Here is a 13,300-nt window from a genome sequence, read left to right as displayed (position 1 = left end):
CACACACACACACACACACACACACACACACACACACACACACACACACCATGCATTAAGCATACCTTATAATATAATGATATATAAGTTTAAACTCCGAGATTTAACCCTTACAGAACTAATGTTCCAATATAAATGCATGGTATGTTTAATTCTCAAATTAAATGTTTATACTTTTACATCTGAAATTGAGAAATTGTCTTCCTGCCCTCTTATATAAGAATGTTTACGTAACTGCGGTATGTTTCCTTTAACAAGTTTTAAAAGCACAGAATAAAGCTCATCTGAAGTTTATTATTCGATTTAATCGAATATCTCGTCCAAGCCTTACGCTTTGCATTAAACAAACTCGGGGCAATTTATTGTCATGCACTTTTTTCATCACATCCCCGTGAAATTTACATCGTCAGAAGTAAAAGCTCTTTCCGCTCCCTTAAAACCTATTACGAGGCGTAATCGCTTTCGAGTTTCCCCGATACTCCAAAGAATAATTCCCCTCGTTCAAAATCCTCTCAGGGCATAACAATACCCCGTCAAAGCGCTTACAAGAAACTACTCTCTCGAAAATATTCGTTCGTGGAATAATTTTCTTTCTTCTCAAAGCGTCCTCCCTCCTCTCTCGAGACGTTCTACGGAAGGAATGAGCCCCATCCTTCGAAACGATCTCTTCGAGTACAAGTTCTCCGATACCCTTCGAATAAACCCGCGGTTGAAAAACACCCGTGTCTCGGAAAAGGAGGAACCGTATCGAAAATTGCAACATGATAAACTCCCGCGTTCGACTTAACCAGCCCTCCGACCAAGCGGATTCGACGTCATCGACAAGGATCGTTCGCGAGGTAACAGCTCGGAGGACACTACCTGTTTGCCGAACAGCGACTTCGGCAATTGATATCCCATGGATGCTTAAAAAGTTGGCGAACTTTATTGTCCTATATAAAATTGTATTATATGTAGGAGCTTAGTTTAAAATATATCCCCCATTAGCGTGCACCATTTCTTCCTCCTTCTTCTTTTAATTGTCTTCTTTAAATTGAAAATAGAATTTTATTTATGATAAAATTATTTAGACAGGGGTAATTGACAATTAAGTGTAATATAAGAATTAAATTGTATCTATATTAAATTCATTTGAACATTTTCGATAAGATAATAACACTAATAATAATATTATTATCTATAATATATTATACTATTATTATTATATTAATATATATATATAATATTAATAATATAATTATAATATATTATTTACAATAAACTTACATGAAGGGTGCAATTGATTCATGAATGAAAATCAAAATTCAGATATATTGAAAATTCATTTAAATACTATCACTTATGAATTCTAATATATTACACATAATAAAATTATACAGAACAATGTAATTCATCTCCCAAACATAATCTATCAAACTAAATCATACAATAAATCTCATGCAAACATTCTCAATCCCCCCAAAATACCATGCAAGTCGCAATTAGTAGCGACCACCCCTATTGCCATGTCCCCTCATCAAGAAAAAATTTCCCTATCCGAATTTCAGGTGCTCCCCTGCTCAATCACTCACGCAAACCTTCCCAATCCGCGTCTCTCAGAAATAGCGCCACTCGTCGCTCGGCCGTGTCATAAACCTTCCCTCCGGAGCATCCTGAAGCCTCCCTCGTCGCGGTTTTCGTCGTAAATCTCGCCCTCGAGCACTCGTCCTTCGCGATGTTCCCTTCCGAAGGCCGCTCGCGCTGCCCTCATCAACTTCGGGCGGGCACGGAAGCCGCGTCTCGGCGCCGACGGCGGACGGAACGGGAGGACGCGAAGCTATTCTTAAAATAGGGCTCGAGTGAACGAAGCGAATGAACGAGAGAAGCCGATATGCGAGGAGGTGGCGGAGGAGGGCGAACACGCACGGTCCTCGTACGCTTGGGGCGAGACGAGGAGAGTACGTCGAAACGGGAGCGCAGGGAAGAGAACATCGAAGAGACGCGAAAGACGGCGAAAGAGAGGGAAGAAACGGCGTGCCTCGCGGGTCGCCGGCTCTTCAGGGTCCGAGCTTCGTCCGAAACGAAGCGCCTCTCCGTAGAGCCGCTGTTCCTCTTTCTTCTCTAAAGAGAACGCGCCGCCGGGGACGACGCTTCGACGAAACCGTTCGTTCCTCGATCGGTTCCATCTCGTGATTCGATTACCTCCGTTTCTCCTTCTTCTCCTTTCCTCAGGTTTCTCTCTTTTTCTTCTGGGACACGGGTCCTCTTCTTTTCTCGCGATTTTCGGGTACGGTGCGCGCGAGACGACGGTACGCGGTGCTCTCTGCGGGTGGTGGTGTACAGTGTTTTGGTGCTCAGGTGATAGGTGGTGGTTCGGTGTCATCGATGGTGGTGGTGCCCGGTGGTTGATGGTGGTTGGCGAACCCCGACCCCTGGAGGTAGCTGCTGGTGATCGCTCCCTGGTCTTGGGGGCATCCTTTCGCTTTCCGCTCAAAGAGGGGAGCGTGGATTGGCATGGCGTCCTATAGGAGCTATGTAAGTGTTTTCAGCTGATATTTGGGGGGCTATTAAGAATTGTAGGTGAATTTGTAATGCTTCGTTGTGTTAAGGGAAGGAATCTATTATTTGTTTGAGAAATGTTGTTGTTATGAGCTTAGTTGTATTATAGTGTCCTACAGGAGTATGTTAGAGTTTTTAGCTGAGGTTTGAAGGGGTGTTTAATCGATAGTGTTGGAGGAAATGAAAAGATTGTATAAGATTTTTGTCAATTTTTAATGCTTCGTTGTATTAAGGGAAGGAATCTATTATTTGTTTGAGAAATGTTGTTGTTATGAGCTTAGTTGTATCATAGTGTTCTACAGGAGCTGGGCTACTGTTTTGAGCTGACGTTAGGTGAGTGTTTGGTTGAATGCGTAGATGAACAAATTTTCGGAGTGGTGCTTTGTTGCAGAAGAGGAGTAAATCTATTCTTTGTGTGAGAAATATTGTTTTAACGAGCGTTGTTGAATCATGAGCCATATAAGTGTTTCGAAGTATCATTGAGGGCGTTTCTGAATGAAAATGCAGAAGAAATGAAATACTTGATGAGAATATCGATAAATTCTTCGTACTTGTACAAGCTGTTGTAAAAATATATCAAGTCTAATCTATACTGCAATTAATAAATCACTGAAATTAAAAATCCTATGGATGAGCTTTCTATAGGTAAAGTTAATAGGGAATTTCGTTTTGTCTGGTGACGTGACAGACTAGTGTTTACGCGTCCAGTGGACTCATCGCATAGTATCTTCGTTAAGTCGGAGTGTATCGCGAAACGGTGAAGTTATAATTGGTACTCAAGTCGCAACGTGATGTCAGAACGAGACGAATTCTCGCGAATGTGCTTTTTAAAAAGAAGTAGAGGACGACCGTCTCGCGTCTGCCATACCGAAATATGGTCTCTAATTTTATCTAAAGTTTAAGGAGTACGGAGAAAGAGCCCTCGATTGGAACAAACACACTCTGCTGCTCTTTGTTAATTTCTGTGACGTGTTTTGTATAATTCTACTACTGTTAATAATCCATCTTTATTGTATACATTAAGAAATGAGTACATTGAGTGAAAAAGGAAAAGAAAGGAAGAAAACAATATTATTATTGTCAACAGTAAATGTTTAGACTGTGAATTTAGATCTTTAGATCACTTGAATTTAGATCACACAAAATTTATTATATTTATGAAAATGTAGCTCAGAATGAACCAAATGAATATAAAAAATTGTAGGTAGCAGTATGAATCCAAACAAATAAAATGAAGATACTACGAAGCGTCGATAATTTATCAGTAAATTATTTATAAATTCACTTGTGATCAGGGTTAACACTGCAGTGCAATAAAGTCAATATATTACATGTAGAATTTGTCAGATGCCATGCATTCAACTATGGTTCAATCAGTGCTCTGTTAATGCCTGAGGCTATTTGCTAAATTGCAGATTCTATTAATGGGGTCACTATAACCAGGCTTTGCTCTGTTCGTTGTCGGTCTGAATGGATGAACGGATCTAACTAATCTTGGAGGCGCGTTAATAGAGATACTTCTGATAAACTCGGTGTAAACAGCACAAGTAAAAATATTGAAATTTGAAATGAATTTTCAATCTGTAGTCCATAATCAACAACAGCGATGAAATCAATTTTATTGGAATTCCCAGGATTAGATTTGCTTATTTTCACACAGACATTCATTTTAACATTCTATCTTTCTTTAATTATGATTTGTATATTATTACAATTTATGTTATATTGATTCGTATCGCCATAATGGGCTAATGATACGTGAGTTGTCTGATTTTCATCATGATTGACAAGTTTACTAGATTGTTAAAACGAACTAGTAATTATTAAGGTATATACAAAATTTTACAAAAGATATAGTCTTTCAAAAATTATCCGTTTAGTAAATAAAAAAATGTAACAATAAAAATGAATGGTAGGAAATAAAAAGAAAAACGCCATATAGTTATGCACGAACTTAATGATTTCTATTCGTAGACCATCGTCTACGTCGTTCGCGATACAGACGACGCCCGCGGTATTTAACCACGTGCTTCTCAGCAAGAGTGCATCGCGAGACGTACTGGCGAGGCGGGCTGGCGCATAATGGGCGCAGACGATTTGCATTCGCATGCAACGGCGTGCAAAGTGACACTAGCCGCACGCTATCTCGAATCAGGGAGAGTCAAGCTACCGTACCGGCCGACTGTGTTTCAAGTTATCGCGAAAAATTGCTGCCTAACAAGTGGCGCTCGATAAAGGATCTAACGCTGCTGGTTGATCGAACATAATAGTTTACGCTTCCCGAGGAGTCACGAAGTCTGACGGAATAGTATTGCCCGGCTCCGCGTGAGAGTGAGGAAATATCATGCTTCTCGGTGATTTGTTAAATTATAGGGTAGGGAAACGATCGTTATTTATCGTGAATGGCATTGCTATTGGCGTGCGTTGTCTGATATAATTCTCCTTTTATCTCGGTCGAGGAATTTTGTTTGGAGAAATTGATTCTCAATTTGGTATTTTAATATAAGAAGTATGATTATTGCAATTTTTCGTATAATTAGAGTAGTTCTTTTTAATAAATTTAGGGATATTGTTGGGTGGTTCTACGTGAGATGTGGTTTGTTAAATTATGAAGCATCGAGCATAGGAACAATTGTTATTTAATGGGAATGCGACATTGCTATTAGGTACAAATAAAATAGCCAGATACACGTATAAATTTTGATAAAAATGAAGGAAGGAAAATGCAGTTTGTCAAATATGTAGAATATATTGCAACTGTGGCAGCTACACCCAACAGTTTCTGTTTCAATCTCCCTCAATCATCACTGGAGCACTGATTAAATTCAAAAACAATAAAATAGTAAGATACATGTATATATAAAATTTGGTTACAATAAAATAGCAAGATTTATACACAGGTATAGGTATAGAAATCACCTCCCAAAAATGCAATTTTTCGTATACCTGGAATATATTGCAAGCAACTGTACCGGATGGTTCCCTTTTGATTCTTCCTAAATTAAAACTGAGCCATAGATGAAATATAGAAACAATAAAATAGGTAGATACATGGCATAGAATTTGGAAATAAAACAGGCAGATGTAAGTGGCAGTGGCAGTCATTTAAATCGTATCATATTAAAAATAATAATTTTTTTTTATTTAATTCCTACGTGAACAGGGACTACTGTCTGTGTTACTACAATAGAGACGTTTAATATTAATAACTATACTAATAATTATACTTGTTTCGTTAGAGGCAGTTCTAGAAAGTGAAGAGTAGACTGCATATGCTTATGCAAATTCATATTTTCACGGATACAGGAAAAGGAGTGAAACTTAAATAAAAATATCCCTTATCTTCTAAAAAGTATAACGTGTACATTATTCTTGATATTTTATATACTCTTGCATTTATACACGTTCCCACATATTTCCCCATATTTTCATTTGCCATAAATGCACAAATATCCGCAGTCTAGTGGCGAGAATAACTTGGTGGCAACTTGAGAAACATTATTGCACCATGCACTGCAGAATAATGCAGACCAGTGCAGACTCTCTCAGGCACTACAATCGCTGTCGCCTCAGCCCCCCATCGATAAATAACAATCGTATCGATTAAAACCATCAGCAGTCGATTAATTCGACACACCGAGGTACCAGTTTCCCCTAATGCTATTCAGGCTCGCGTGCAACGAACGTTTCTTTGAAGCACCGCCCTCGCCATCGTTTCGTCGCGTCGATGCAAGCAGCGCGCGCTGCAAACGAGCATTTCGGGCGCATTTCGCCAGCTATGTCGCAGCGGAATCCGCCGTGTGGATGGCCGAAACGCGAGCTGCTCACACGGTGTAATTATGCAATGTAAATGAGGTCCATTAACGTTATCGTCCGAACGGCTCCTGGCGCACGCGAGCTTCTGTTTCTTGTGGGTCCCCGGAAGCGGTTTACAAAATACTGAGAATTTAAGACCACCGACACGGTAACCACGCCGACGACGCGTTTGCCTCTTGCCTGTTCGTTTGCCAGATCGGTGACTTTTGCGAATATCGTTCGCGCGTGTTACGTGAACGATCCAGCGCACTGGAATTTTTTCTTCGCGGTACTTCTCTTCTCTTCGCTCTCCATATTGGGATGAAACTGAAAATCACGTGCTATTGGCTATTGGGTTATTGCTCGTCTTAATTCGTTACTTAGTACAATTAAATGTAAGCATACGGTACGAACTCGTATCTAAAATTTCCTTTCTAATAAACATATTTTTTATTTAAACATTCTTCAGTGTATAATCAATATAATTATTATTCATTCACTTCGTTAATTAATAACAAAAGCAAGGGCAAAGTATTTAATCACTGTTCTACTTTATACAACGAATACCAAGCACAGCCGCAGTAGATAATGCCCAGTCACTGGTCAGACATTGTCCTACTCTGAAACGCCAGCAAGAACGAATCTAACATAACATATAAAATGCTTCGCAATTGGTGGAATAACAAAAAAGATTATAATTCTACAAGATAAAATAATTATAAAATGTTTAATAGAACTTTTTCATATATGACTTCATCTCTCACGAAATTGATTCTGAAAACTCGTCCGGTACGCAATTGTGCATTTGATTGCTATTCCACTTGACAGATCTAGCTGTAGGCTATCTCTACTCCCGATTCTGTTGATAAAGACTGTCAATATCATGATTTATTTTGATTTAATCCTATTACCTTATTTTTATCGATAACAGGAACGTATCAGTTTCTCTCGTTCTTCTGTCTCCTAAACAAACTCGTGTGTATATAAATTGCAGGAAGACAATGTTCCAGTTAGAAACAATTTATTATTTATTCATTTTGCAATCGTCTTTCGACTTTAGAGTAAGCCTCAGAAAATATTTAAATTCTCAATCTATACAAATATGTAATAATTACTTCATAAAGAAAAACATAGATTGAAAGAAAAGAAAATTTGTGAATATTTAAGTATTAATTGTATAATTACTTAAGTTACTTGGAAAAAGGGCTCGTTTTCTACGATCAGTTTTAATAATTAACTGAATACATATAATTCACACGCAAATGTTAAAACGCTGTCTCTGTTTTTAGAGTTTTTTTACTAGATACAATTTTATTAAACCTTGATATATTTCAAGTAAGTTTATTAATACGTTACTCGAATTGGGAATAAATAGTAGCTTGTTTGAGACTGAAATTTGTCTCCCTTTAATAATATCAATCTCATGAGAAGACAGATCGTATATTGAAAGTGCGAAGGTATGATTCCTGCGTTAGACATGTGTGGGCAATGCTTGTGATGAGAGAATAGGTGGATAGGAAGAATAGCTTGGCCGAAGTCTCCAGATCTGACGCCAGTGGATTTCTATTCTCGGAGTCGCACTAAATCTATTCTGTATTCTGACGTTATTGTAAGTATCGAGTAATTGATGGAAAAGTCATTTCAGATCTTAGCTCAGGTTTAGCTCTAAAATCATCGCCTTAATATCAAAACCAGTTTTGATTATAATATTTTGATATTTTGACAAAATAAATAATCCAAACCGAGTTCAATACAATCCTAACTTAAAATTAAATTGCCTCAACCAGCCCATGTTTCATTGTTCTAATTTTATCCACTAGTCAAAATTACGCACCATTGTCCTATACGAACCTCCCGAAAGACCAAGTATGAATGAATATGTCTTCCCACTAGTTGACATAATCGACCCGTCGTTGACATAATCGACGTTCCACTGTACTCCAGAACGTGTCCGAATTGGCATGGGGAACGAGCCTATTACCAAACGTCCTGTATAGCGGCTGGTAGCGACCAGAGGTAAACATTTACCCAAAGTGCTCGGGCTCGCCGGCCACGAAGCACGAATCCCCTAGCCCTGGTGGCGCACCTCTCGGAAACGCGGTTCGTACGTCTGCCCTCAGATCGCCGGTTCCCGTGGCCAGCAAAATTAGCCTGGGCCTTTCCCAGACGATGTCTGCCCGGCGGCGTTGCTCTCGTGTAAACCCGTCCCTCTGCCTATGCCACGAATATGCGCACCCGCGCAACTATCGCCACGGTACCATTCGTTGGGTGTAACGGGTGTCGTCTTGCTTCAATTATTGACGAGCTGATCGATCGACTTTTGGGACCTTCCTCTAACTCCAAAATCGTTCGACATTCAACACACATAGTACTGTATGATTTATTTGGATTTATGATTAGTGTAGTAATTCATATCTTTCATTTAAATACAAATAACGTATTATTTAGGTGATCCTGGTAATCTTATTCCAGCTAATCCAATATCCACATCTGAATATATCAAACCTGAATATTATTTCTTCAGAGAATAATGCGTGGCCATCGTGTGAAGCTTGATGGTACACGTCATTCCTGACTAGCTTTCATTACACTTTATGTCTCGACTTTTTCATAGAGAGAGATAGAAGAAAGGTCAAAGTTCCTTTAATAATGTCTTATATGAAATTATAACTTAATCATTTGATTGACTTGTGTATTTGTCAAAATAATAGTATACTGTAATATTACATACTATAGTATAGATATAATAAATTTAAGAGGTCATAAGCTCTAAGGCTTCCAATATTTGAGTGCTTAAGAATGATTTACATGAACGAGCGAATCTGAATGTTCGACACGGTGGGAGTTTCGGTCCAGTACGTGCCACGTGCTGAAAATCGTATCGCGGCCGACGCTGATGGAGTTTATCGAACGCTGTTTCGATAAACGGAGGGATTTGTTTGCTAATAGTAATTTCCGGCAGTGGCAGACTCTAAACTAGAACTACTCAACCGATTCTTAACATTTTTTCGGGAATAGAAACCTACAATATCCCTAACTAACATAGACTATACTTTCTTTCGATAAAAATCAGTTTTCTATTAGAAATCTCAGTATTTGTCAAAATTCTGGCAACGCGAAGTATCGATTGAAACATCATGCATTGAATATATACCAAAATTTAAGCAGTTCACTTTTCATTCCTATTCTAGTCCAGTGAACATTAACAAAACATTCCTAAACAAAAGAAAGAACACGCGCCGAAAATCAAACATCCCTTAATTTTTAATTAATTTTCCGTCTCCTTCTAATTTCTCCTCGAACTCCCCAACAACTCCTTGAACAACTCCCTAAATCCCCCGCTGCAAAATAAAATTGAACCTTCCAAGAAATATTTACAATTTAAGAACTTACGACCAAAACAAACCAGCACCGTGCAATTTATCGCTTTTCCCGAAAAACTCGAGATATCCAGTCGCGTTAGTTAAGAAATACACGCGCGGTATATTTAGCGAAAAGTCACTTGAAATATCCGTCTCGGTTTCATCGGACCTAGTATTCGCGGCGTGCGCGTGCTCCGATCTTCAACTTTCTTATTTAAGGCTGACATTTAATCGCGGACGCTGACTTCAGTGGAATTATTTTACGTAATAACGACAATTTCGTCGATCGTTGCGTCTACGCGGAGACAGTAAGTAAACGATGCGGGCTACGTCGTCGATGATAAATTTAGACGGCGCAACGTGTTTGCGTTCCACTTCCTGGACGCGAAATCGAACAAGTTGTTCTTTAAGATTCGGGCTGCGACATCGTCCAACTTCCAGCGAACTGAAACACCAAACTCGGCAAATACTCGAGCGAAATTAATTTCAACGCGTTTACCAGTTTCGAACTGTTCGAAGTGCGCGAATTAAAACGCCTTGAGTCATTGGATTGGTTTCCTGGATGAGTAGGAGAGGTCTTTGAGAACAAAAATTTGATTTCTTAATTGATTGTTTGTTAATGGGATCGAAATATCTAGGATTTGATAGCTTCTTCTGGTAGGCACATTAGAATTTTTCTTTCAAACGCATCCTCACGCCATTAGTTAATAACTTTCTTTAAAAATAGGGCTACGACGTTCCAAACGCGATCAAACGTCAGAGGTATATTCAAAGAGGCTAGTAGACACTTGAAAGCTATCCTGAGGATTCAAACATCCTTGTAGCCTTCTTTACGTTAAAATTTTTCTCTCAAACGCATCCTCATACCATTAGTTAATAACTTTCTTTAAAAATAGGGCTACGACGTTTCAAACGCGATCAGACGTCACAGGTAGATTCGAAGAGGATAAAAGACACTTCAAAGCTGTCTTGAGGAAAAGAGAAACACGAAGGGGGGGGGGGCGAGGGAGGAGGCTTTCAGTCAAAGACAGAGAAAGAGATTTAACGGCTCTTCTGAATATTTCACGACGAGTTGTTGCCACGGCGAAACGTTGGCGCGGGACGATTTAATTGAGCGTACTCTCTTACCCTCTCAAAGCCAGCGTCGGGCCCTTCGAGGAACGTCAACTGGAAATGCATATGCATCCGTATTTCGTGCAATGCTGTTGCAGATGTCGCTAAGTGGACGAACACGCGCCCCTCTGATCCTTTCAATATTTCACAGATTTTCGTGTCCAGGGGCATTTGTATACACGTGTGGGTGTGTGTTTGATTAAGTTTGTTTCTTTTTGAAAGTGTCTTTATAGCATGGAGGATGACGATGTTCTTGTAATAGATTTTGACACTTTACCGGTCGTTAGCTTATTAATAGGCTGTGTGCTAGAAAACCAATACTATGTTATCTATTATTGACATAAGATTTAATGCTTCCATCATTATATGGATACAGTTAAGATTGAATAATATTAATGTTGCCAAAATGAAAAATTTTATTGAATTCATTCATGTTATACAAGTTACTATAATAGTACTCGATGCATATCTGATCTGGCATTATTAAAAGCTCAAAGTCTTCATCGACAATATTTTGCACGTTGTTCGATCCAAGCCACGTTCAAAGTGTACAGCATCATAGTTCTCTCGCGGAGAATGGGTCTTTTTCATCAGTTTCCACTGACGGAAATCGAACCAGGTTCGTTCAAACATCGGATGTAGAAAAAGTGCTTGACACGACGTCGAGTACATATATCAAGTGTCTCCATACTGAAAGAGCCCATTATGTGTACGTTCTCTGTTATGCAACATTAATAGACCTGTAACTCTGAATTCAACCGACTGTTTGTTTAAGCTATAAAGAAAACACGCGCCTCTAAAGTTTGATCGACGTAATCGTCTAATTGTTCCTAGTTCTTTCAATTCAATTTGTTTTCTTTCATATTTTCTTCTCTTCGATGCAAGGTTCGTGAACCATTGTTGTGGCTCGTGGTTGTGCAATTGTGCAAGTACTCTTTGTCGATGCACTTCAACAGTCGATATCCTGTAAATAACGAAAATATTTTGTTATTATAAATAGGAATTATTTTTGTATCGCAAGCTTGAATAATATTTCAATGTCGTTACCAGCAGCTCTCAACGCTTTCAAGTGTTTCATTTGAAATTTATTTTAGCTAAAAAATAAGGCAATCTAAATAAATAAAGAATGAAGTAAATTCACTTAAATATTAGTTTTATTCATACTATTCTTATATTTTGTAATTTTCAAACGTATGATACTTTTTGAAATAATTTCCAGGATGCAATCCTGATTTTATTTTGCACGTACCACAAAAAAGTTGGTTTCTCTTCTTCCTCCAGGTATTTTTATATTTGAGCAAACTGCAAATCCTTGCAAATCCTTGTGTTTTCCTTCGGGATCTACGAAAATGAAATGAGGTTTTCCATTTGAAGGATCGTGTTTACAATATGTTCCAGGCCTTCTCTATTGATTCAGACATGAAAGGTATCGAATGGGACCCGCTAAAGGACCTCCCGAGATAAAAACTGATGACTCGACATAGGAGTGCAAAGGGTTGAAAGACGAATGGGTTCCCTAGAATTTGTCCACGGTGGCCCGTTTAAACAGCGACAAATTGGGCATTAATGCCTCTATGCGCCGGCTATAAAAGCCGCATCGCGATAATGCCCAAGCTTTTCATTGCGCCGCGTGCCGTGACAATAAATTATGCTCGCCCGAGCGGCCAGCCAGTATTCGGCCAGTACGTTGAGCTCACGTTGAACGCCGACGATACACAAACGACTAACGAATCGAGCTGCATTCACATTTGACGGTTCGACGCTGCCATCGAATACAGGTGTTTCCAATAGCTGCACGTGGTAGGGGGTTTGGGGTACACGATTCGAAGCCACATTTTACCCTGTCGGTTCGCAAACCCGCGGAATTTACAGGAAACAGTATGCTTAGCACGACCACGGGCGAAAATATTTCAATTCGCGCGGTAGGTGCGCTCGTCGCTTTCGCGGTGGCGTTCAGTTCGGTTCAAAATCCTATAACTCATTGCGTTCTTGTGTCAGGGACGTATTAACGTATACGGATGAGAAATAGGACAAAATGGACAGCGAATTAAATCCAATGGTTGCTCGAATATAGTTAGATAAATATTAGACGATGGTACTCCATTTTATTGCGGAGATGTTTTGATCGTTTATTCTTGTGTTCCTCGCGGTTCAAAATTGTTGACAGGGAGGTATTGTGCTTTGTTAGAAATCTTGAGAGAGTTTCTAGGAAAATTTCTTTTATTCTTTATAAAATATATACTCTTGCGTGTTCTATAGAATTTGTGATAGTATTAGGTTGTCCGAAAAGTTTCTTTCGCTTTATTAATAAGTAATACATGCACAATATTTTATGTTTTATGTTACATTACCGAATTGTGCACGATTCATTTTGCTCCATTACTGTTACAACATGAATACACTATGAATACACTATGAAATTAGATCGTCTATTTATATAAATACGACCACATAAAATAATTGAGTGCAACTCGCGAAAGAAACTTTCGGGA

At 38.9% G+C, this 13,300-nt stretch overlaps 1 protein-coding gene across 1 annotated transcript in view; it reads left to right on the top strand.

Annotated features, from left to right (window-relative positions):
* The first annotated feature begins 1,949 nt into the window (after positions 1-1,949).
* Positions 1,950-13,300, top strand: part of LOC128890144 (dentin sialophosphoprotein-like) — a 94,161-nt gene continuing 82,810 nt past the window's right edge. The window contains exon 1 of the mRNA XM_054148379.1: positions 1,950-2,514. Within this exon, the coding sequence (XP_054004354.1) occupies positions 2,494-2,514 (21 nt within the window). The 5' untranslated portion in view covers positions 1,950-2,493. The remainder of the gene's footprint in view (positions 2,515-13,300) is intronic.

This window comes from Hylaeus anthracinus, unplaced genomic scaffold, assembly GCF_026225885.1.
Source record: "Hylaeus anthracinus isolate JK02 unplaced genomic scaffold, UHH_iyHylAnth1.0_haploid 12000, whole genome shotgun sequence".
NCBI classification, from domain to species: Eukaryota; Metazoa; Arthropoda; class Insecta; order Hymenoptera; family Colletidae; genus Hylaeus; species Hylaeus anthracinus.
Note: the sequence above shows the minus strand (reverse complement) of the source record. Positions and strands in the feature narration are given on the sequence as shown.